This window comes from Notolepis coatsorum, assembly GCF_963971535.1.
Source record: "Notolepis coatsorum genome assembly, chromosome: 10".
Classification (NCBI taxonomy): domain Eukaryota; kingdom Metazoa; phylum Chordata; class Actinopteri; order Aulopiformes; family Paralepididae; genus Notolepis; species Notolepis coatsorum.
Genome location: NC_140174.1, coordinates 85,751,417 through 85,777,992, shown reverse-complemented (window position 1 = coordinate 85,777,992; position 26,576 = coordinate 85,751,417). Strand labels below are relative to the sequence as shown.

Below are 26,576 nucleotides of genomic sequence, written 5' to 3'. Positions count from 1 at the left end.
TTCAGACCTAGTTCAGACCTGGTTCAGACCTGGTTTAGATGGTTCAGATGGTTCAGACCTGGTTCAGACCTGGTTCAGATGGTTCAGACCTGATTTAGATGGTTAAGACCTGGTTTAGATGGTTCAGATGGTTCAGACCTGGTTTAGATGGTTCAGACCTGGTTCAGATGGTTCAGACCTGGTTCAGACCGGGTTTAGATGGTTAAGACCTGGTTTAGATGGTTCAGATGGTTCAGACCTGGTTTAGATGGTTAAGACCTGGTTTAGATGGTTCAGATGGCTCAGACCTGGTTCAGATGGTTCAGACCTGGTTTAGATGGTTCAGACCTGGTTCAAACCTGGTTTAGATGGTTCAGACCTGGTTCAGACCTGGTTTAGATGGTTCAGACCTGGTTCAGATGGTTCAGACCTGGTTCAGATGGTTCAGACCTGGTTCAGACCTGGTTTAGACCTGGTTTAGATGGTTCAGACCTGGTTTAGATGGTTCAGACCTGGTTTAGCTGGTTTAGATGGTTCAGACCTGGTTTAGATGGTTTAGATGGTTCAGACCTGGTTTAGACCTGGTTTAGATGGTTTAGATGGTTCAGACCTGGTTTAGATGGTTCAGACCTGGTTCAGACCTGGTTCAGACCTGGTTCAGACCTGGTTCAGACCTGGTTCAGATGGTTCAGACCTGGTTTAGATGGTTCAGACCTGGTTCAGATGGTTCAGACCTGGTTTAGATGGTTCAGACCTGGTTTAGATGGTTCAGACCTGGTTTAGATGGTTCAGACCTGGTTCAGACCTGGTTCAGATGGTTCAGACCTGGTTTAGATGGTTCAGACCTGGTTCAGATCTGGTTCAGACCTGGTTCAGACCTGGTTCAGACCTGGTTCAGATGGTTCAGACCTGGTTCAGACCTGGTTCAGATGGTTCAGACCTTGTTTAGACCTGGTTCAGATGGTTCAGACCTGGTTTAGATGGTTCAGACCTGGTTCAGACCTGGTTCAGATGGTTCAGACCTGGTTCAGACCTGGTTCAGACCTGGTTTAGATGGTTCAGACCTGGTTCAGACCTGTTTTAGATGGTTCAGACCTGGGTCAGATGGTTCAGATGGTTCAGACCTGGTTTAGATGGTTTAGATGGTTCAGACCTGGTTTAGATGGTTCAGACCTGGTTCAGACCTGGTTCAGATGGTTCAGACCTGGTTTAGATGGTTCAGACCTGGTTCAGACCTGGTTCAGATGGTTCAGACCTGGTTTAGATGGTTCAGACCTGGTTCATACCTGGTTTAGATGGTTCAGACCTGGTTCAGACCTGGTTTAGATGGTTCAGATGGTTCAGACCTGGTTCAGATGGTTCAGACCTGGTTTAGATGGTTCAGACCTGGTTTAGATGGTTCAGACCTGGTTCAGATCTGGTTCAGACCTGGTTCAGACCTGGTTCAGACCTGGTTCAGATGGTTCAGACCTGGTTCAGACCTGGTTCAGATGGTTCAGACCTTGTTTAGACCTGGTTCAGATGGTTCAGACCTGGTTTAGATGGTTCAGACCTGGTTCAGACCTGGTTCAGATGGTTCAGACCTGGTTCAGACCTGGTTCAGACCTGGTTTAGATGGTTCAGACCTGGTTCAGACCTGTTTTAGATGGTTCAGACCTGGGTCAGATGGTTCAGATGGTTCAGACCTGGTTTAGATGGTTTAGATGGTTCAGACCTGGTTTAGATGGTTCAGACCTGGTTCAGACCTGGTTCAGATGGTTCAGACCTGGTTTAGATGGTTCAGACCTGGTTCAGACCTGGTTCAGATGGTTCAGACCTGGTTTAGATGGTTCAGACCTGGTTCATACCTGGTTTAGATGGTTCAGACCTGGTTCAGACCTGGTTTAGATGGTTCAGATGGTTCAGACCTGGTTCAGATGGTTCAGACCTGGTTTAGATGGTTCAGACCTGGTTTAGATGGTTCAGACCTGGTTCAGACCTAGTTCAGACCTGGTTCAGACCTGGTTTAGATGGTTCAGATGGTTCAGACCTGGTTCAGATGGTTCAGATGGTTCAGACCTGGTTCAGATGGTTCAGACCTGGTTCAGATGGTTCAGACCTGATTTAGATGGTTTAGACCTGGTTCAGATGGTTCAGACCTGGTTCAGACCTGGTTCAGATGGTTCAGACCTGGTTCAGACCTGGTTCAGATGGTTCAAACCTGGTTTAGATGGTTCAGACCTGGTTCAGACCTGGTTTAGATGGTTCAGACCTGGTTCAGATGGTTCAGACCTGGTTCAGACCTGGTTCAGATGGTTCAGACCTGGTTTAGATGGTTCAGATGGTTCAGACCTGGTTCAGATGGTTCAGACCTGGTTCAGACCTGGTTTAGATGGTTCAGATGGTTCAGACCTGGTTCAGATGGTTCAGACATGGTTCAGATCTGGTTCAGACCTGGTTTAGATGGTTCAGACCTGGTTCAGACCTGGTTCAGACCTGGTTCAGACCTGGTTCAGACCTGGTTCAGATGGTTCAGACCTGGTTTAGATGGTTCGGACCTGGTTCAGATGGTTCAGACCTGGTTCAGACCTGGTTTAGATGGTTCAGACCTGGTTAAGATGGTTCAGACCTGGTTCAGACCTGGTTTAGATGGTTCAGACCTGGTTCAGATGGTTCAGACCTGGTTCAGATGGTTCAGACCTGGTTCAGACCTGGTTCAGACCTGGTTTAGATGGTTCATACCTGGTTTAGATGTTCAGACCTGGTTCAGATGGTTCAGACCTGGTTCAGACCTGGTTCAGATGGTTCAGACCTGGTTTAGATGGTTAAGACCTGGTTTAGACCTGGTTTAGATGGTTCAGACCTGGTTCAGACCTGGTTCAGATGGTTCAGACCTGGTTCAGACCTGGTTCAGATGGTTCAGACCTGGTTTAGATGGTTCAGACCTGGTTTAGATGGTTCAGACCTGGTTCAGACCTAGTTCAGACCTGGTTCAGACCTGGTTTAGATGGTTCAGACCTGGTTCAGACCTGGTTCAGATGGTTCAGACCTGGTTCAGACCTGGTTCAGATGGTTCAGACCTGATTTAGATGGTTTAGACCTGGTTCAGATGGTTCAGACCTGGTTCAGACCTGGTTCAGATGGTTCAGACCTGGTTCAGACCTGGTTCAGATGGTTCAGACCTGGTTTAGATGGTTCAGACCTGGTTCAGACCTGGTTTAGATGGTTCAGACCTGGTTCAGATGGTTCAGACCTGGTTCAGACCTGGTTCAGATGGTTCAGACCTGGTTTAGACTGTTCAGATGGTTCAGACCTGGTTCAGATGGTTCAGACCTGGTTCAGACCTGGTTTAGATGGTTCAGATGGTTCAGACCTGGTTCAGATGGTTCAGACATGGTTCAGACCTGGTTCAGACCTGGTTTAGATGGTTCAGACCTGGTTCAGACCTGGTTCAGATCTGGTTCAGACCTGGTTCAGATGGTTCGGACCTGGTTCAGATGGTTCAGACCTGGTTCAGACCTGGTTTAGATGGTTCAGACCTGGTTAAGATGGTTCAGACCTGGTTCAGACCTGGTTTAGATGGTTCAGACCTGGTTCAGATGGTTCAGACCTGGTTCAGATGGTTCAGACCTGGTTCAGACCTGGTTCAGACCTGGTTCAGACCTGGTTTAGATGGTTCAGACCTGGTTTAGATGGTTCAGACCTGGTTCAGACCTGGTTTAGATGGTTAAGACCTGGTTTAGATGTTCAGACCTGGTTCAGATGGTTCAGACCTGGTTCAGACCTGGTTCAGATGGTTCAGACCTGGTTTAGATGGTTAAGACCTGGTTTAGACCTGGTTTAGATGGTTCAGACCTGGTTCAGACCTGGTTCAGATGGTTCAGACCTGGTTCAGACCTGGTTCAGATGGTTCAGACCTGGTTCAGACCTGGTTCAGATGGTTCAGACCTGGTTCAGATGGTTCAGACCTGGTTTAGATGGTTAAGACCTGGTTTAGATGGTTCAGACCTGGTTCAGACCTGGTTTAGATGGTTCAGACCTGGTTCAGATGGTTCAGACCTGGTTCAGACCGGGTTTAGATGGTTCAGACCTGGTTTAGATGGTTCAGACCTGGTTTAGATGGTTCAGAGTAGGGCTGGGAGGTATACAGAATATGAAGCTATACCATCATTGGTCTATGCAATCTATCTATTACTTTCTTTCTTTCTTTCTTTCTTTCTTTCTTTCTTTCTTTCTTTCTTTTTTCTTTTTGTATTTCTTTCTTTCTTTCTTTCTTTCTTTCTTTCTTTCCCTTTTCTTTGTTCTCAGTTATTTCTTTCCCTTTCCTTCCTTTCTTTCCTTTTTCTTTCTTTCTTCAGAGTTAAAATGGAGGGCGAGAGAGAAGTTTTGGGGGGGGGGGGGGCTCAGCGGTCGCCCACACAGTGTCTGTGGCTTGGTAACCATAGCAACATGTTATTATGGTGAACACACACACACTCACACACAGACACTTACACAGTTTCTCTGGCTGGGTAACTCGTAAATGCACGAGAGAGAGAGAGAGAGAGAGAGAAACACAAAGAGAGGGAGAGAGAGAGAAGAGAGACAAAGAAAGGGAAAGAGGGAGGGAGATATATATATATAGACAGAAAGAGAGAAATAGAGAAAGAGAGACGGAGGTAAGAAGAGTTTTTTTGGAAGTTGAAAACGTTTGGTTTTGTTTGTGTGTGTGTGTGTGTGTGTGTGTGTGTGTGTGTGTGTGTGTGTGTGTGTGTGTGTGTGTGTGTGTGTGTGTGTGTGTGTGTGTGTGTGTGTGTGTGTGTGTGTCAGAGAGGGGAGACAGCCCTCCACATGGCAGCCAGAGCTGGCCAATCAGACGTGGTTCGCTACCTGGTCCACAACGGAGCTGTGATCGACGCCAAGGCCAAGGTACTGACAACTGGTGTGTGTGTGTATATATTTATGTGTGTGTATTTCTGTACGTGTGTGTGTGTGTCTATAAGTGTATGTGTGTGTGTGTGTGTGTGTGTGTGTGTGTGTGTGTGTGTGTGTGTGTAGGTGTGTGTGTGTGTGTGTGTGTGTGTGCGTGTGTGTGCGTGTATGTGTATATAAGTGTATGTAGTGTGTGTGTGTGTCTATAAGTGTATGTGTGTGTGTGTGTGTGTCTATAAGATTGTATGTATATTTCTGTATGTGTGTGTGTGCGTGTGTGTATTTCTGTGTGTGTGTGTCTATGAGTGTGTCTTGTTTAGTTTGTTTAATGTGTTACATACTAGAGCAGTCTAGGGGGTTATTTAGTTTGGCGATCCAACCTCTAGCCCTAAGGACCTGAAGTGTAGTGGAGGAAAAGATAAGGAACAGAGAATAATTGGTCTGCTTTTCACAGAAGGTGGATAAATATACAGCAGGGGTTAGCTTTTACCAAATCAGTACACAAGATCCCAGCTCGGCCCAAGCTCTGTCTAAGCTCTCTGCGGTTTTTGGGGATTTGTACTTTACTCAAGTATTATTAGGTTTGTATACTTGTACTTTTTACTAATTACATTTCAGAGAAAAAAAACATACCTTTTACTAGGGATGTTCGATATTGGCTTTTTTACCGATATCCGATATACCGATATTGTCCAACTCTTAATTTCCGATACTGATATCAACCGATACCTGTTACACTCCCAGACCTGCCCAAGGCTGGGAGAGTCAACACCACAGTCACAGTGTGAACAATGGGTCTCGCTGTCCCACACAAGGAACAGACAGTATGAAAGATGTGAATAGTGGTATCATAGCGCCATCTAGTGATCTTTTACAGATGATGCACGCTGTGGTGATAAACCTCCTAAACAGTTTGCTGTCGTTGCACTTATTGTTGATGTTACAATTGTTATCTGTTTAGGTTGTTCTCTGTGTTTGTATCTCTGATTCTGTGTGTTGTATAGCCTAGTCCGTGTTCCTGTTGTGTTGATATTTGTATTAGTTCTAGTTCTTATGCCCTTCTTCCCCCAGCTGTCGTCCATTATTAATTAGTGTTAATTAGTGTCAGTATTTATGGTCTGTGGTTTGTTGAGATGCTTGCGGAGTCATTCCTCCTTGTTACCTGTTCCTGTCATGTCTTTGTCAAACGTCGTCCTTGCCCTGTAGTTGTGTTCTGTCTAAAGTAAGTGTATGTTAGTTTTCTGTTTATTGCTCTTTTGTTTTCGTGTGTTCAGTCCGTCTTCTGGTTAGGTGTTGTTTGTATTTAGAGCCAGTGTGACTGTGCCTATTATTTTTTACATTTGTCGTGGCTAAGTAAAAGCTCTTAAAATCCTGACTGTCGTCTCCTGCCTCATATCCCTGCTCACTCTCCTCCTGCTGCCTTGGGTTCTACCTCCACCTTACCTCATCGTAACAGATACCGATATATTCAGGGTTTCCCCCCCAAAAAAACTGAATAATTTCAGGTAATTAACATTACATATCTCTTGTCGTGGAATTAACACAACATTATGCATACTTTGACAATAAATAAAATAATAATTTGTTCTTACTTGCTTGCCTGGGTAAATAAATGTTAAATACATCTTTATTTTCTTTTGAAACCCGATACCGATATTTTCCGATATCACATTTGTATGCCAATATCGGCCGATAATATCGGTAGGCCGATAATATCGGACATCCCTACCTTTTACTCCTTACATGTAAAATGCAGACCTACAAAGTACAAAGTACAAATCTCGCAGGTCCAACCATTTTAATTAGTATATTTGTTAAAAAAAGACCCAGATACAGGAAATAATAGAAATGGGCCTTCCTCCAGACGTACCGCCATTAGGAGAGATGGAGCATACAAGGGATATTAGAACACCAAGGTGGAAGGAAGTGGAAGCTATAGTAAGGTGTGCAAAGGCTTCTTTAGCCCCCAGGGCCAAATGGAGTCCCCTACCGGGTTGATGAAAGTGCACTTGATGTACTTAGATGCATTTCGATTCTTGTGGAGGTTATTGAGAGTAGTATGGGATAATTAAGCAATAATACACGAGAACCAGTGGGATATCATGAATATTGCCACGGCTGTGATGTGCCCGCAGCTACGAGAGCGAAGCTCGAGTGGCATAGGCATCACAGATTGGCAATATTCATGATATCCCATTGGTTCTCGTGTATTATTGCTTTTATACAGCAAGTTGCACCGTCGGGAAAAATATAGGATGAATACAGACAATTCTAGGGTCTTTTATATTGATTTCAGTGAACTTGCCGTCGAATCTTTTTTCCTAAAGATGTATCGTTGCTATGGAATTTCAAATGGAGTAGGCTATCAACCAGCTTGGCAATGCAAACAAATGACGTATTAGTCTAATTTAACGTAACCATTAACTATAAATGAGTGGATAGACATAGAGGACGGGTTTTACGGTATTCATAAAAACAGCATTATTAGACATGCCAATCGAATGAAAGATGAGTTGGACGCGCTGGAGAAAAGCCGCAATTAATCCTTCAATACCACCAAGTCGACGGCCTGGGCATTGAACTGGAACTGTCCGAGGTGTTGATGACTTTTTCTGACTTTCGCTTGCATTAGACTCTATATCTATCCACTCGTTTATAGTTAATGGGTACGTTAAATCAAACATAACGTTGTCCGCAGAGTAGGTCATGTTGACAGTTTCCGTTTGATGAATGGCAGTTGAAACTTTCTACAACATTCTAAAGCCAGCGCAGTGGTATATTCATGGTGATTTTTAACCGTGAGCGTATCATGAATATACTCACGGTTTAGAACGCTCTCGACCAATTACAATGTGTGGTCGGACCCACCTGTTGTATAAAGAGCAGGAGGAATCCTGATCCACAAGGAGAAAGAATCCTTCACTGTTAAGCCAGTTTCGGACCATATCCCTCCTGAATGTAGAAGGTACGATTTTCTTTAGTATAGTGGCACAGTGGCTAGCAAACAATTGAGAAAGGAATAATTGAATAGATACTGTACCACAGTGCAGAAAGCAGGGGTTTTGCAGGGTGCATAGAACACAAATGAAAAGGAAACAATTTGGGGTCTTCAGTGGTCTTACAGGACAGTAATTCTGTCTGGCTTCGCTATACAGTCAGCTACATTCAGTAGTTAAGTAACATACATTAGTTAGCGCACAGCTATCATTAGTATGTCAGCTAACTGTTAATATCTGTTGTTGAAAATACAATGGAGGATGCAGTTAGCCATCTCCAATGTAACCCTGGCTGAAGCCTTTATTTAATCCAGAAAGTGTTAGCAAGCAACAGATACAGTAAGATACCTGCTAGATGGTTAGCTAACCACGAACCAGCTAGCCCAGCCTGTTGATCTACCTAGTAACAGACACAATACATTTTTTATTTATCAATCTTTTTTTTCTCTTTCAATTTCAACAAAGAATACATCAACATCAATAATAATAAAAACATCAACAATAATAATGACAATAATAAATAATAAATACTTCAAAACCTAACTAATAATAAAAAATAAAAAATACCAAGTAAAAAATAATAAAGACATCACAAACAACACCAAAGACATTAGACATTGGACATTTCCTCCCTCACCCCCCCCCCCCCCCCCCCCCAAGACCGCCGGATCCCCCAGGACCAACACCCCACGCCGCTATATCGTGCCTTTGACCACTTCGGCCGCAGCGGTTCACAATTCAATACCTGCTTGTCCCACCCCAACCACACAAGCAGTCGAGATCTCCAAATAAATAACATCCAGCAATGTCAGGGACCAGTGAATTACTGTGAGTTTCTCAGGTTCTTTCCATCTCATAGCGATAAGCTTTTTGGCTGCTGTAACGCCTGCCAGAATAATAATTTTCTGTTGTATGGATGTTGCTAGTAAAGAAGTATTTCTATTCTATATATCTTTTAGAAGTAATGTTGCTGCCGTGTTGCTGCCGTGTAACAGACACAATACATGTTGTGTGTGTGTGTGTGTGTGTGTGTGTGTGTGCGTGTGCGTGTGTGTCCAGGATGACCAGACTCCTCTCCATGTCTCCAGCCGTCTGGGAAAGGCAGACATGGTTCACCAGCTGCTTGAGAAGGGGGCGTGTCCCGACTCCACCACCAGCTCTGGCTACACGCCCCTCCACCTGGCCGTCCGGGACGGACACAAGGACATCACCTCGGCTCTGCTGGAGCACGGGGCTAGCCTCAATATCACTACCAAGGTTACTGCACACACACACACACACACACACACACACACACACACACACACACACACACACACACACACACACACACACACACACAGACAGACAGACAGACAGACAGACAGACAGACAGACAGACAGACAGACAGACAGACAGACAGACAGACAGACAGACAGACAGACAGACAGACAGACAGACAGACAGACAGACAGACAGACAGACAGACAGACAGACACACATTACACGTTACACATATACACACACACATTACACATATACACAGACCAGGGTTTCCGTTGTCCGGTAATTACTGTTTTTTTACCGGGAAAATCTGTTGAAGTCCGACATATTTAAATCTCTCCGGTCATAATGTCCTGTGAAAATAATTCCCTCTAAGCACAATTTGAATTGTATTAAAATAGGCTAAAATTAAATAGCCTATGCGATGAACGAAACAATCATTACATTTGTTTCATTGTTGCTTCACTCTGATAAAGCACGGCTAGAGCGCGCTCGGATTGAATGTTTTTTTTCTTTCTTTTGTATTGATACTGCCTGGCCACCATAACGACAAACAGCTATACGAGCGAGAGAGAGATGGCCAAACAGCTAACCTTAACAAATATTTTATGAAACCAAGCAGGTCTAATAATGACAACGATGTGTGTTCCTATATGTAGGGAGTTAGGCAACGCTCTAAAAGCTGTCTGCTGGATGAGAATTATATTCTACACAACGGTCTTCATTGATAAACCAATAGATACAAACATTGTGTATGACAAAATAAATATGGGCTGTTTTAAATTGTGTGAATAGTTGTTGTGAGTACTCGCACTATGTTTCAATATAATCCGTTTTACCATTAATTCATTATAAACAGACGTAAGGTGTCCACCGCGCTCAGAACGTCAAATTCTCTCACTTGATCAATCAAGTGAGAGATAATGTACTGGATAGATCAGGTAATGCAGGTAGATCGAGATCAATCCAGAAGTCCCAGATAGCCATGGACTCTATTTCGGAGGACCTAGGCTTGGTGGATGTATGGAGACTATTGCATCCTCAAAAAAGGGAGTATACTTTTTTTTCCAGTCCCCATGCAACATACTATAGAATTTATTATTTGCTAATATCAAAGCAGCTTATGTCCACAGTGGAACAGACCAATATAGGCAATATTGTTATCAGTGACCATGGATTTGGTATGGTGGATTTGGTATTGCAATTTAAGCCTGAGGGGGGGGAAACATTCTACTCGCTGGAGATTTAATACATCACAGCTTCAAGATAATCATTCATGTGAATTTATTAGACAACATATATTGGAATACTGGGAAATAAATGAAGGTACAGTCGACAATCCAGGAGTCGTATGGGATTGCTTTAAGGCATATATACGGGGTAGATTGATACAGCACTCTTCCCTAAAGAAAAAGCAAGCAGCTAGCCAACTCTTGAAGTTGGAAACTGACATTAAAGAACTTCAAAATAAGCATGTGGACAGTGGGGACCCAAGTGTACTGGCTGACCTAAGCAAGATGAAGTTTGAACTGAACGCAATTTAGCAGAAAATGCAGAATTTTCATTGTTTAGATGCAGACAGAAATATTATGAGCAAGGAGAGAGGGCAGGGAAATTACTGGCACATAGGGTGAAGCAGCAACAGGCCCAGACTTTGATCACAGGAATACAGAAGGATGGAGGAGGGATTATGACAAACAACAAGGAAATCAATGACTCTTTCAAATAATTTTACCAGAATTTATATACATCACAGGATACGTGGAACAAGGGGGAATTTCAACGTTTTCTTTCCAAGGCTAGCTTACCAGTGTTATCAGATTCAGAAAATGGGCAACTAGAGGGGGGTATTACCTTAGAAGAAATTCAGAGTGCGATTAGAGGCATGAATGCTGGTAAATCTCCGGGAGGGGATGGATTTCCTACAGACTTCTATAAAGCATTCTCAGATCTGTTAGCCCCAAAGCTCCTCACTGTCTTTGAAGATGCGTTCCGGAGGGGAAGCCTACCGGGAAGTATGAAGGATGCAATTATTACATTGATTCATAAGAAGGGCAAAGACCCACAGCTCTGTGGAAGCTATAGGCCGGTGTCCTTAATTAATGTGGATGCAGGGGGCCTTGGCTAAGATATTAGCGACCAGATTAGAAGGATGCCTTCCCATTAGTCCACCCAGATCAAGTAGGATTCATCAAGGGACGGACTTCTGCAGATAATTTACGTAGGCTTTTACATTTGGCTTGGCAAACGAGGAACAGCACAGAACCGGTAGTAGCTTTCTCTCTCGACGCAGAGAAAGCATTCGATAGAATTGAATGGGAATATTTATTTGCGACACTTGAGCGGTATGGGATTGGTAGCTCGTATATTACATGGGTAAAGCTACTGTATGAATGCCCAAGGGCATCAGTCCTTACCAATAGGAACATATCCGCCCCTTTCAAGCTTCTACACGGGACCAGACAGGGTTGTCCCATTTCCCCTCTTATATTCGCACTGGCCTTAGAGCCTTTAGCTACGGCCATCAGGGGAAATGTGAACATAAAAGGCATCGTTGCAGGTCAAGAAGAACACAAGATGCTATTATATGCGGATGATATTCTATTGCTATCGAGCAATCCAGAGGCTGCGGTACCAGAGATTCTATCTGTGATTGACTTCTTTTCACGTATATCAGGTTACAAGATTAATTGGAATAAGTCGGAGGCAATGCCATTGTCTAGATTGTGCCCCCCTGATATCCGCAATAATTGGAGATTTAAATGGCTCCCATCTGGTTTGGTCTACTTGGGTGTCACAATTACTCCAGGATTGAAGGATATAATGCAGGTGAATTTATTACCACGTATCCAAAAAAAAATTTATAATCTATTGAACTGGTCAAAACTTAATCTGTCATTGATGGGAAAGATAAATACTGTAAAAATTATTGTAGTACCCCAGATTAATTATGTAACATACATGTTGCCTTTGGAATTCCCTCCCCCTCTCTTAACCAGGTTTAATAGGGCTTTGAGCGGCTTCTTGTGGGCAGGTAAGAAACCCTCTTTCAACAAAACAAAATTATATGCATCAGTCGAGGAAGGTGGTTTGGGATGCCCACGAATAGACTGGTACCATTATGCCTCTTCACTAAGCCAACTGTCCAAGGTTAACCTATCTGAGATCCGGGCACCTGCTTGGATAGCAATTGAGAAAGAGCTAGTAGAACTAAGGCTGTCAAAGTTAACGCAGTATTAACGCGTTATCGCCCGATTCTATTAACGCCACTGTCATGTGAATGAATGTACTGGAAGTACAATTGTGTGTGTGTCTCTAAGACCAGACCATATTAGGCGCTCATGCGCCGGAAGTAGTTAATTTCCATGTATGCTACCGAAACAACGCTGTGTGGAGGTGTCTACGAGAAGGATAATAAACACCACAACCTATGGAGTTAAAGCAGGTCGTCAAGAGTGTTTATTATATCGGTCATAACTTGAACATGGTGTCAGAAGTAAACCAGTGAAGATGGCCAAGTTTAACCCTCCCGACAACTTTGATTTCACTCGCCCAGAACTGTGGCCGGAGTGGAGGCAACGGTTCCAGCGCTACCGGCTAGCCACAAAACTAGACAGGGAGGATGGACCTGTGCAGGTTAGCACGTTGCTATATGCGCTTGGCAAGGAGGCTGAGCAAGTTTTTAACACGTTGCATTTCGAGGTGCGGGAGGACGTTGATGACAAGGACAACTATGTGATTGTGTTGGACAAGTTGAATAGTTATTTCACTCCGAAAGTAAACATTATCCACGAACGTGCTCGTTTTTACCTCCGCTCGCAAAAGAGGGGCGAGTCTGCGGAGGAATACATCCGGACGCTCTACGAGCTGGCCGAGACCTGTCAGTTTGGTCCGGTGAAGATAGAAAATATTCGGGATAAACTGGTGATAGGAATCCTGGATAAAGAGATGTCAGAAAAGCTACAATTAATGGCAGATCTGACGCTGGAAAAAGCCATCGAGATGGTGAGACAGTCTGAGCAGATAAAGGGGCAAATTAGCCAACAGTCTAGAGCGGGCTCGGCAGATGCAGCATTCCTCAGTGAGGTCACACACAGCTGCTGTAACTGCGGAGATGCTACATTCCTGAGTGAGGTCAGACACAATGCGCGCGCTGCGCCTTTCCAACAAAACAGAGGGCGGGGAAGAGCGCGGGGCAGTGGCGGCTTCCAAGCAGCAGGGCATCGCGATGGTGGTGCTACAGGAACGAAGTGTTTTAGGTGTGGAAGGGACCACCCGAACAACGTGCAGTGTCCAGCCAGGCAGGCAACATGCAGACACTGCCAGAAGATTGGACATTTTGCCGCCGTGTGCCGCTCTGCAAGAGTGAATGAGCTGACGACAATGGAGCAGCAGGATGACAGTTACAGTGAAGGACACTTCCTTGGTGAGATAAAAACAAAATACCTCTACGTGACAGATTCCAATAGGCCATGGACTGTTAAACTGAACGTCTGTGACACTCCTCTCACTTTCAAAATTGACACTGGTGCAGACGCCAGTGTGATTTCAGATGACACCTACCATCAGCTCAAACACCTGCCCCAGTTATCCAGTGACTTCACAGCTTTCGACAGCCCCGGAGGTAGACTTGAATGTCTAGGATTGTTCACTACCACATCTAAGTACAAGGGCCGGCAATATAAGTTCAACATCCATGTGATTAAGACAGCAAATGGCAGCAACCTGTTAGGCCGTGATGTTGCGGTGGCAATGGGACTGGTGAAGAGAGTGGAGGAGGTACAGGACACATTCGGGGCGGATCTGGGCCTCTTGAAAATAAAACCTGTGAGAATATGCCTGCGGGACGATGCTGTCCCATACAGCATTAACACAGCGAGGAGAGTGTCTGCTCCTCTGCTTCCCAAAGTCAAGAAGGAGCTGGAGAGGATGCTCAAGTGCGGCGTCATAGAGGAGATCAGTGAGCCAACAGAGTGGTGTGCTCCCATGGTTCCAGTCCCCAAGAAAACTGATGATGTGAGGATCTGTGTTGATCTAAAACGACTAAACATGGCTGTGAAGAGGGAGAGATATGTTCTGCCCACCATAGATGACATATTACCAAAGCTGGCCGAGTCTCGAGTGTTCTCCCTACTCGACGCGGAAAGTGGTTTCTGGCAAATTCCACTAGAGAGAGAAACAGCTAAACTGACCACATTCATCACCCCAGTGGGTAGATTTTTTTTTAAGCGGCTTCCTTTCGGGATCTCCAGTGCACCGGAGATCTTTCAGAGAGAAATGTCTCGGCTGTTCAGAGGCCAAGAGGGAGTGGAGGTGTACATGGACGACATCCTTGTCCATGGTACAGATGATAAGGAGCACGAGGGGAGACTCCAGAATGTTCTGCGTATCCTGGAGAGTGCAGGTCTAAAGCTCAACGACAAGAAGTGCGTTCTGCGCCAAAGGCAGCTGAGCTACTTGGGGCATCGAATTGACAGTGAGGGCATCCAGCCTGACCCCTCAAAAGTAAGCGCCATCACAGAGCTACAGCCACCAAGTGACGTGCCAGGCTTAAGAAGGTTCCTAGGCATGGTCCATTATCTCGGGCGCTTCTTGCCTAACTTATCGGAAGTGATAAAGCCACTCAACGACCTGCTGAAGTGCGAGGCTGTGTGGATGTGGGACGCAGCACAAGACAACGCATTCCACAAGGTAAAGCAACTCCTCTCCACCGCACCTACACTGGCATTCTATGATGTAAACAAACCTACCATAGTGAGTTCAGATGCAAGCAGCTACGGGCTGGGCAGTGTACTGCTACAGAGACACTCAGATGGACTGAAACCTGTTGCATTCTGTTCAAGGACACTAACTGATGCTGAGAAGCGCTACGCGCAAATAGAGAAGGAGTGTCTAGCTGCTGTTTGGGCCTGTGAACGATTTTCCACTTACCTCTATGGCCTAGACAGCTTCATAGTCCATACAGACCATAAACCGCTGGTCCCTTTGATCAACAACAAGGACCTCGATAGAGTTCCCCTGCGGTGCCAACGATTGCTGATGCGTCTGATGAAGTACAACCCCATTGCAGAGTACGTGCCTGGGAAAACACTGACAGTAGCTGACACACTTTCCAGGCAGCCATTGTCTGTAATTCTGAGTGAAGTGTCAGAACTAACCTCTGATGTTTCAGCGTTCGAGGACGCAGCTCATGCAGCGTGGCCAGTGTCGCCATCCAAACTGGACCGGATCAAGCAGGAGACGAGCGTAGACTACGACCTTCTGGTGGTGAGCAGACTGATCACAGGTGGATGGCCGAAGCACGTGAGCAGTGTACCAGCACAAGGCAAAGCATATCACCACTGCTGTAACAGCCTGTCATTATCAAAGGGTCTTGTGCTGTACGGAGACCGCATTGTTATTCCTCACAGTATGAGGAAAGAGATACTCAACCGGTTGCATGACGGGCACCAGGGCATCACCAAGTGCAGGGAACGGGCACGCATGAGTGTGTGGTGGCCCGGGCTGGAGAGAGAGGTCCAGGAACTGGTGACAAAATGTCCCGAGTGCATGCAGGTCAGACCTACACAGAGGAAGGAGCCTCTGATTACAACGCCACTACCACAGAGGCCCTGGCAGGCGATCGGGGCGGACATCTGTGAGTACGAGAAAGAAAACTACTTGGTAGTTGTTGACTATTATTCTCGCTACATAGAAATAGCTCATCTACCAAACATGAAGAGTGAGACCACAATTGCTCGTCTGAAAAATATCTTCGCCAGGTGGGGTTGTCCAGATGAGCTTCACACTGATAATGCTAAACAGTTCACGAGCAAGATGTTTGAGAGTTTCACTGTGACATATGACTTTAAACTCATCACCTCTAGTCCTCACTATCCTCAGGCCAACGGTGGGGCTGAGAGAGCAGTGCAGACTGCGAAGAGGATCCTACGTCAGAATGACCCGTTTCTGGCTCTCATGAGTTACAGAGCTACACCAATACAAGCCACGGGTGCCAGTCCTGCACAGCTGATGATGGGCCGCCAGATCAAGACGACGGTGCCTACAGTCGATAAAGTGCTGTTGCCTGTGTGGCCCGGCTTCGCTAAGGTGCGTGAAGCTGACGCCAGGGCGAAAAGGAGCTACAGGCATGCTTACAACCGACGCTATGGTCCCAGAGCGCTTCCACCTCTCAGGCCAGGGCAGAGCGTGGCAGTGAAACTCGATGGTGAGTCCGGCTGGACGACAGCAGCAACAGTTCAGCAGCCACACTCAGCTCCGAGGTCCTATCTGATCCAGACAGACCACGGGACCTTGCGGAGGAACAGGCGCCACCTACGACCTACATTCCTTCCTGGAGAGGCAGAGGACATGCAGGCGAGCGAGCAACCATCGCCACCCCAGCTTACACCTCCGAGTGACGTCACGCCGCTCTGCACCCCGTCCTATCTGGAGCGGAGGAAAGCCATGGTGATCGACGACGACGACGTAGACGACGAGATCATCATCAGGGTTTCGGCTCTTGGAGGGGCCGTGTCACCTGCTAGGGAGCCTGTTTCCCCTGTTCGTGAGACTGTCCCGGCGCCGGCAGGGCCTGAGAATCGTCTTCCAGAACCAGCTCGGGTGACTTCCAGGGGCAGAGTCATCCGTCCACCTGAGAGATTTAAAGACTTTGTGTGTTATTAGACATGTGGCTTGCCTCAATGGAGCAGAATAACCTCCGGCAGCTACAGAGGTGACTGGGTTGTCTACCCCATACCCTCAGTAAAAAAAAAAAAAAGAGTAACACACAATGTTGGTTTATGTTCTATTGTGACTTTCTCTGTTAAAAGAAAAGGGGGAAAAGGGGAAAGGAAGTATTGTTATTATGACACTTTGGTTAATGGCACTTTTCTATTTATTATTATAGCACTTTGATTAATGGCACTTTTCTATTTAAAAAGAATGAACTGATTGATATTGTGGTTACAGTATTACCTTGCACTTCTAAGAGCTCAGATTATTTGCTCGTTTGAGAGGACACTGCACTAATTTTGTATTCAACAGTATACACTGTCTCTGACTCAAAGAAGGGGAGATGTCATGTGAATGAATGTACTGGAAGTACAATTGTGTGTGTGTCTCTAAGACCAGACCATATTAGGCGCTCATGCGCCGGAAGTAGTTAATTTCCATGTATGCTACCGAAACAACGCTGTGTGGAGGTGTCTACGAGAAGGATAATAAACACCACAACCTATGGAGTTAAAGCAGGTCGTCAAGAGTGTTTATTATATCGGTCATAACTTGAACTTGAATCGGTCATTATTTTTTTTAAACTCGCGATTAACTTTTACGAAAATAAAAAAAAATAAAAAATTACTTTATTTTTTACTAGACTTCACTCAGGTGTATTATTGATGCTCTCATTGATACTATGTTTGTTTCTGAAGTGTGTGTGTGTGTGTGTGTGTGTGTGTGTGTGTGTGTGTGTGTGTGTGTGTGTGTGTGTGTGTGTGTGTGTGTGTGTGTGTGTGTGTGTGTGTGTGTGTGTGTGTGTGTGAGAGATATATGGAGAGAGAGGGGTGAGATAGATGAGTAAGGGGCAAGAGAGAAAGAGAGCTGGGAGAGTGTGTGTGTGTGTGTGAGAGAGAGGGGGGGTGTGTGTGATTACTCAGCCCTTGTGTGGGTGACTGTAACAAGTTCCTAACGTTTTCTTTCCCCTATTATTTCATGCACACTTTATTCATTGTTTTAAATTATTGGAAAATTATATAATTTTCTTTTAAGTTATTTTGTGCATCACTCTGTTTTGAATTTGATGCAAATTTGCAATGCATGAGGGTCATCCTTTTGTGTTAAATGGCTGCATAAAGCAAGCATTTGTTGACTCGCATGTTGATAAGAGTATTAAAACTTGGAACTTGAAAAAGATCCGCTTAAGGTAAAAAATTTTAATAAAAAAAAATGCGATTAATCACGAGTTAACTATGGACAGTCATGCGATTAATCGAGTTAAATATTTTAATCGATTGACAGCACTAAGTAGAACCATTATCAGTGCAAGCCTTCCTATCCCAGACGAGAGGGGAAGTTCCTCATAGAGACCCAGTACTGACATTTGCTAGAGAGAGTTTGGAAAAGGGCTCACCAGATATGTAGCATGGACCCCTAGTATACAAAAGGATCTTCAATTTGGTATAATAAATCATTTAAAATGGGTAAAAAGTCTGTAATATGTGAAGACTGGGCGGGGGCAGGGGTAATGTTAGTAGAAGACTTGTTTGATGGTATACACCTACGTTCCTTTGAGCAGTTAATGTTTAAATATAACTTACCCAGGACAGATTTCTGGATTTTTTTTTACAAATAAGGAGCTGTATTACGACAGCAAATAGGAAGAAAAATATTGCCCCTATCACTGATATTCAGGAATTATGGAGATTTAACGGGAAGCGTCCAGGGGGAACGTCTAGGTTCTATGACATGCTTAGAAAGCACCAACTCCCAGGCGGTTAGGTGGTCGAGCGGAGATTGCGTTCGTCACCAGCCCCGGAGCTGTGAGCTTGGTTCGCCTGTTCGAATCCAGCTCACAGCTCCGGGGTTGTCACCAGCTTGGCTGGCCGTCTGCACTGATACAATTGGCTGTATCAGAGGGTAGGAGAAGCTGGCGGGGTGGGTCCGGGTCGTTGTAAACAGCGACTCCTACAGTTCGGTCGGGGCGCCTGCTAAGCGCGGATTGGACGTGAGGGGGATAGTGTGGTCCTCCCACACGCTACGCCCTCTCAATGAGAATCCGCGCTGCCAGGTGAAAAGAAGCGGTGATTGGCTGGACGTGTGTCGGAGGAAGCACGTGGTAGCCTCCACTCTCCCAAATGATCTGACTGTGGGGGGTAAAGCGCAGCGACCAGGAAGGGACTGGGAATTGGCATACGACTAACATTGGGATGGGAGAAAATCGGAGGAAAATGGAGGGGGAAAAAGACAAAAAAAAAAAAAAAAAAAAAAAAGAAAGCACCAACTCCCAAATTATGAGGGGGCCAGGATAACATGGGAAAAGGATTGTGGAACGCCCATACCTAGAGAGATCTGGAAAACAACAGTACAGTCATGGTACTCTATAGCCCGAGACATGCAGACACGTTTAATTAGATTCAAGATAATGAATAGGAGTTACTGGACTCCATCGAAGATGTCAAGACTGGGTCTTAGGGGAGATGATATATGTTGGAGGTGTAATACAAATAGAGGTACATTGGTTCACATGCTATATGAATGTGAGATGGTTCAGGACTTCTGGTCAGCTATTATTAAATATATCAACTACATATTGGAAACAAGGTTCTTAACCCTTTCTCTGCCACGCTTATATCCATCCTTGTAGCCAGTCTGCCAGCTCTATTTGTCTATAGAGATGTTCACCTACTTTGCAGGGCTATAACTTTTTAAATTGTATTGCTAAATTGACATTACTATGGCCCATTCAACATTGATTAGCTATCGTTCAGGATGTAGGAAAGTAAAACTTTTTCATTCACACATTCATACAAAAATACGGTCCAGAGTATAAATATGTTTTTATCGTTTTCTGCAGTATTTCATAGAACGTGAGTTATAGCCATAAATGCATATATTACATCATCAAATGCAATTTGATACCGATTGACGCCAGATAAAAAATGTCAACTGTACAAGGTCCCAGACGTTATGACTCATCATGCACGGTTGACCGGAGGGGGGTCATTTATAATGCAATGGCCGACGTTAAATGAATCATGTAGTATGGGTGATATATTGACCATAGCAGTTTGTATGGATAATAATAATCAAAAACGCTGAAACTCACCGCAGCTTCCTCGTAGCGATGGGGGATGATACTGAAGCAAAAAGATCGCTATTATGGGATGTTGATCTATGCGCTCCATTTCCAGGTTGTATAATACTATATACGTCCAAATAATGTTGTTTATTGAGTTATGGCAACGGATCGATTATCCAGTGTGTCCAGATGGAGTCCCGCGAGCGATAGCGAGTGGCGGACGGAATAGGGGGGACACCAAGCACTTCCGGCCCCACTTCCGGTTTGGCAACTCGCCGATCGGCCACCAGGTGGCGGTATTGAAGCGCTGGAGAGTTGAGCGGAGTCCTACAGCACCAGTCATGGATCCGTGGGTGAAATATGAATACCATGACAGAAATTTGAAATATTGATCTCAAAGACGCTGTAAAACGTCATTGGCAGATTACGCATGGCGAGGAATGACGTCTTAACACGTCATTGGCGATTACAGGGTTAAAGGGCCTGCATTATGTATATTGGGCATATTGCCGGTGGAGACTGAACTATCCTCGTATATATGCTCTTGGATAAGGCTGGCCCTCATAACAGGATGTAGGATAGTATTGAGACATTGGAAATTAACTAATTAACTAATTAATTAATAAGAAAATCAGCTTTAGAGAGTGGAATGATGAGATTGCTAGATTAGCCTCTTTTGAGCAACATATACACAAAATTAATGATAGTGTACATATGTTCAAAAAGACCTGGGGTCCATATTTGAGAAAGATAGGTAAATAAAAGTCAGGATATCTTAGGTCCGATATATACTCTCTGTACATTTTATAATTATACAGTAGATAGGCCATAGATAACCGTAACATGTAATGACTGATTATATGATCAGGGTGAGGGATGTGCTAGACTGAAACGTTCTTTGTGTTTATTTTTTTGAATTTTTGAATTTTTTTTTTCTTTTCTTTTTGGTTTTGTATTTTTTTTTTTTATTGTTATTTATTATTATATATATATATATGATATATCTTTTTTTTGTTTATGTTTTTCAGATTGGTTTTCCTACCGTTTCAGTTTTGAATCACAATGTGATGTAGAAAACATATAAAAAGACGGTATGAATAATCCGTATAGTTTTGTTTTTGTATCATATGATGTGGGAAAACATTGTTGTATGAATAATGGAAAATGCAATAAAAAAAAGTTTAAATAAAAAAAAAATAACGTCAAATTCTATCAACACTTTTTTTTAAGCTCCGGCCAAAATGCATGGTGATGTGTTGACCAATTTCGGAGGGGGATCCCAATGATATATCAATAAAAACGTACTGTCAGTTCATGTCCAAGGGATATGTTCACGCGCACAGCAAGTTTCACCGCAGTTCCTGGCATTTTTAACCAGTGGAGAAAGGTAAGAGAGATTTCCCTATCATTTTTCTTAGCGTATCGCTTCGTTGGGAGGTGGAGATAGTCATTGGATTCGGCAAATCACGCAACGTTTAGATTTCAGTGAACCCCACATGATAATGTTGCCGTCTCAGTAGTGCCAAATTTCTCAGTTATTCGCTTGATATAATTAATACAAATGTCCAATATAACGGAATTCGTTAGCTCATAAAAATGTGATTATAACAGACTGCTGTTTAATGTCGGGCCGACTGCCCACAGATGGAAATTCACCTATTTGATTTCAAGTCAGCAGCAGCACGCGAGTCTATCGACAGGGCTTATTTTATTTGGAATATAATGTATACGCAAAAGTAGCCTAGTTTTAAGTAAAGATATTATAAATCTACATGGCTTGAGGATGTCATTCTTTATATAGCCTGCCTATCAATTTTTTTTTAAGCTCAATAAACCCATTTGTCCGGGAGATTGAAATCTTACAGGACACACGGAGACCGGCACCAATATTTTCTAACGGAAACCCTGACACAGACACACACACAGACAGACAGTAACACACTTTCTGAGTCATTCTTTGTCTATGTTGTGATGTTTTATCTTTCATATTTAAATCAATGTGTATGTCTGTGTATATTTGTGTGTGTTTGTGCGTGTGTGTGCGTGTGTCTGTGTTACACTGTGTGTGTGTGTGTGTGTGTGTGTGTGTGTGTATGTGTAATGTGTGTGTATGTGTGTGTAATATGTGTGTACGTGTGTGTGTGTGTGTGTGTGTGTGTGTGTGTGTGTGTGTGTGTGTGTGTGTGTGTGTGTGTGTGTGTGTGTGTGTGTGTGTGTGTGTGTGTGTGTGTGTGTGTGTGTGTAATATGTGTGTATGTGTGTGTAGAAGGGCTTCAGTCCTCTCCATGTAGCAGCTAAGTACGGCAGGCTGGAGGTGGCAAATCTACTACTGCAGAAACAAGCTCCACCTGATACTGCGGGCAAGGTAGGAACACACACAGACACACACACAGACACACACACACACACACACACACACACACACACACACACAGACACACACACACACACACACACACACACACACACACACACACACACATAGACACAGATAAACAAACACACACACACACACACACACACACACACACAGTCACAGAGACAAACACACATACACCCTAGTGGTTGATATGTTCTCCATGCTGCACACTCTGTGTGTGGAATGTCACTGCACCTCGTTGGCCCTACCATCACTCTGACATCACAGATTTAGGCATTTCAAATGTCTTAAACTAAACATCACATTGATCACACTGACTAACCTGTCTATCTGTCTGTGTGTGTGTGTGTGTGTGTGTGTATCTGTCTGTCTGTGTGTGTATGTGTGTGTGTGTGTGTGTGTGTGTGTGTGTGTGTGTGTGTGTGTGTAGAGTGGTCTAACTCCACTGCATGTAGCGTCTCACTACGACAACCAGAAGGTGGCGCTGCTGCTCCTGAGCCAGGGGGCGTCGCCGCACGCCGCCGCTAAGGTAAGCCCCTCCCCTAACATTGACCACACTCCTAAGACTAACCACACCCTTAACCACAACCATAACATTAACCCCTTAAGCCTTAGCAGTCCGGTACCGGTACGAGATTGATATTGCGCCATAAATACAGAACGTATTAATTAATGTTGCGTTTCTTTTTTAAGTGTAGCCAAGAGTAAAGACCCTAATCCTATCAAAACAGCAGTCAAAGTTTTCAGCACTACGTTTGTTTAGCAATGAGTTTAAAAATCTCCGCACATTGCATCGGAAACCGGATGATTTAGATGTGTCATGAAATCGTTGTAGTCCTAAGAAAGAGGAGACCCAGGGCTTTCGATGGACGTCGACATTTCATAAAACTACATTACCCAGCTCACACCAGCCGCAGACAAAGCCGCAGCCGCTTGACGGGTCGAACAAACCTCAAAGTTATTGCCGGTTTCTGATGCAATGTGCAGAGATTTTTTAAATCATTGGCAAACAAACGTAGTGCTGAAAACTTTGACTGCAGTTTTGATAGGATTAGGGTCTTTACTCTTTTGAAAAAGAAACGCAACATCACTTAACACTGACTGTATTGATCTATTTATGCCGATTGAACATAATATACCGATCTATGCATTTAAATGTTTTATTGTAGCGTGTATAGGGACGAAATGCCAATGGATTAAGTATAATATGCGTTGCGGCCTATTACTAGCCTTCCAGGAATTATCCTAGACCACTCAAAAATTATACTTATATTCACCACGGTATAAAACGACAATGTATGGATGGAAAAAATATTCCTTTTTCACATCTTGAACGATAGATACTCGATGTCAAATGGGCCATAGTATTGCATCCATAGCTATTATATATATATAGTTATATAGCCCTGCAAACAAGGTGAGCGACTCCCACCGGTTACAATGCTGGCGTCAGCTGCTAATGATGAGGCTATTGCGTTGCAGAGAAATAATTAAGCATTGGGTATAATGTTATTGCAATAAGCTCAATAAACACAGGTAATATATCACTGAAACTTGTTCTCGACATTGAAATCTTACCGGACACGTGGGTTTTTATAGAAGAAACCCTGACACACACACACACACACACACACACACACACACACACACACACACACACACACACACACACACACACACACACACACACACACACACACACACACACACACACACACACACACACACACACACACACACACACACACACATTCACACATCACACTCACTATCACACACACACACACAAACAAACACACACAGATACACACACTCACATACATACACACACACACACACTCACACTCACTATCACACACACACACACACACACACACTCACACGTGCACATAGGCCAGTCTCTCTCTCTCTCTCCTCTCTCTCTCTCTCTCTCTCTCTCTCTCTCTCTCTCTCTCTCTCTCTCTCTCTCTCTCTCTCTCTCTCTCTCTCTCTCTCTCTCTTTCTCTTTCTCTATCTCTATCTCTCTCTTTCTCTATCTCTCTCTTTCTCTCCCTCTTCTCTCTGGGTGATAGCAGGATGACCTAGTTACAGTCTTTGTTCACCCATGACAAGCAATCACACACACACACACACACACACACACACACACACACACACACACACACACACACACACACACACACACACACACACATTCACACATCACACTCACTATCACACACACACACACACAAACAAACACACACAGATACACACACTCACATACATACACACACACACACACACTCACACTCACTATCACACACACACACACACACACACACACTCACACGTGCACATAGGCCAGTCTCTCTCTCTCTCTCTCTCTCTCTCTCTCTCTCTCTCTCTCTCTCTCTCTCTCTCTCTCTCTCTCTCTCTCTCTCTCTCTCTCTCTCTCTCTCTCTCTCTCTCTCTCTCTCTTCTCTCTTTCTCTTTCTCTATCTCTATCTCTCTCTTTCTCTATCTCTCTCTTTCTCTCCCTCTTCTCTCTGGGTGATAGCAGGATGACCTAGTTACAGTCTTTGTTCACCCATGACAAGCAATCACACACACACACACACACACACACACACACACACACACACACACACACACACACACACACACACACACACACACACACACACACACACACACACACACACACACACACACACACACACACACAATTACAGTGCTAATTTGGATGGGTTGTGTGATGCTGTGTTATTGGTTGGATGTCCTGTGACATCATAGCTGGCCTGGTGTGGATAATGGATCATTCCCAGAAATATTCCACTTCATTTGACATCTTTAAACAACCTAAAGATGTTGAAAAGCTTGTAGATCACGGTGTTTTTAGGTAGCATGCTAATGACACTGTAAGTTAGATGAAATGGTAATGGAGCTTGTTGATGCCTGTATCCTGTCCAGAGAGTTGAATATAAAATGCAGGTTTCCCCCCAGAAAAAAAGCCCAACATTTTTGTGGTATTATTCGACGTGGGCCCTACATTAATTAAGTCAGTGCTAAAAGCTGACTGGAGATTTTTAAATAATGCACATAATGTGAAATTTAAAATGCCATTTATTCAACACATATCTAAAACCTTTCAGAAGGATTCTCAAGTTCAAGTTTGTTTTTATTTATTAATAAGTTAATAAGTACATTACAGTGAAATGCTTGGTTCTGTATGAGCCAATGAGAATGTGCTTCATACAGTAAAAAAATTATAAAGTCCAAACACTATACAAAACACTATACAAAATATACAATATACAAACTAAAGTACAACATAAAGTACAAAATGAAGTACAAAATGCAATCTTTTAAAATGCTAAATGCTAAAATTAGGTATGGATGTAGTGCAATTATTTTTGTAATAAATAGATAAAATATGGTGTATTAAAAGGGTTTTAAAGTGAATGTTAAAGGTGACTGTTTAAAGTGAGTGTGTGCATCTGGGTGTGTGTGCAATGAATGTAGATGGGTGGTCAGTGATTCATCATGAGTCATTCTGTTGTTACTCCATTAGGGGGAGCAGCTTTGGTCCCTGTTTATTTCCTGTCAGCAATTGTACTATACAGTACCTAAACAGTCTTGGATAATTGTCTAAATTGGGTATGGCTGTACATCTGAGATTCTGGTGAATCCAATGACTGTGTGTGTTCATATTCATGTCTCCCTAGTCTCCCTCTGAATGTGGTGATACCATATTTATTTATTTTTCATTTCATTTCTTTAACCCAGCCAGCCAAAAACCCCAAGATCAGGGCTGTGGGCGTAGCCTCCACAGGTTTAAAAGCAAGAGCCAATAACTACATTCTTCTGTACCTCAACAGGATAAACACCCATAGGGCCCTATGAAATCCGTTTGATCTTTTCCTGTTTTCGGATTTCTCCGATTTGATTTAAAATGTCCTGTTTTCGGATTTCTCTGTTTTAATATGTTTTCAGTTCAGTTCAATGTTGTTCAACTGCCAGTGCAGTGCAATAACTAAATAATAATTAAATAGTTTGGCTACTTATTTTCTTATATTTTTTCTTAACCGTCTGTTAACACATTCGGGGCCATTGGGATCCATCTAATCTCACTCTATACGGCCAGCTTATCATAACAACCTTTCATTGTGCGTGAGGCTGTTTGTAGAGCTAAATCTATACTTTATATTATTGCTATCTGTCCATTGTCATTGTCAATTGACACTATAAACCGTCCCTTCAACAGGGCTGTACGTAAACTTTTTTTGCACATAGCACTGGTGCTACAGA

General features: G+C 43.9%; 1 protein-coding gene across 1 annotated transcript in view; it reads left to right on the top strand.

The window, feature by feature from the left end:
- ank3b (ankyrin 3b) overlaps nucleotides 1-26,576 on the top strand; it is a gene marked incomplete at its 3' end in the record, with an annotated part of 393,887 nt that overhangs the window by 185,856 nt on the left and 181,455 nt on the right. The window contains 4 exon segments of the mRNA XM_084323081.1: nucleotides 4,768-4,866; nucleotides 8,925-9,122; nucleotides 22,173-22,271; nucleotides 22,717-22,815. Of these exon segments, the coding sequence (XP_084179207.1) occupies nucleotides 4,768-4,866; nucleotides 8,925-9,122; nucleotides 22,173-22,271; nucleotides 22,717-22,815 (495 nt within the window).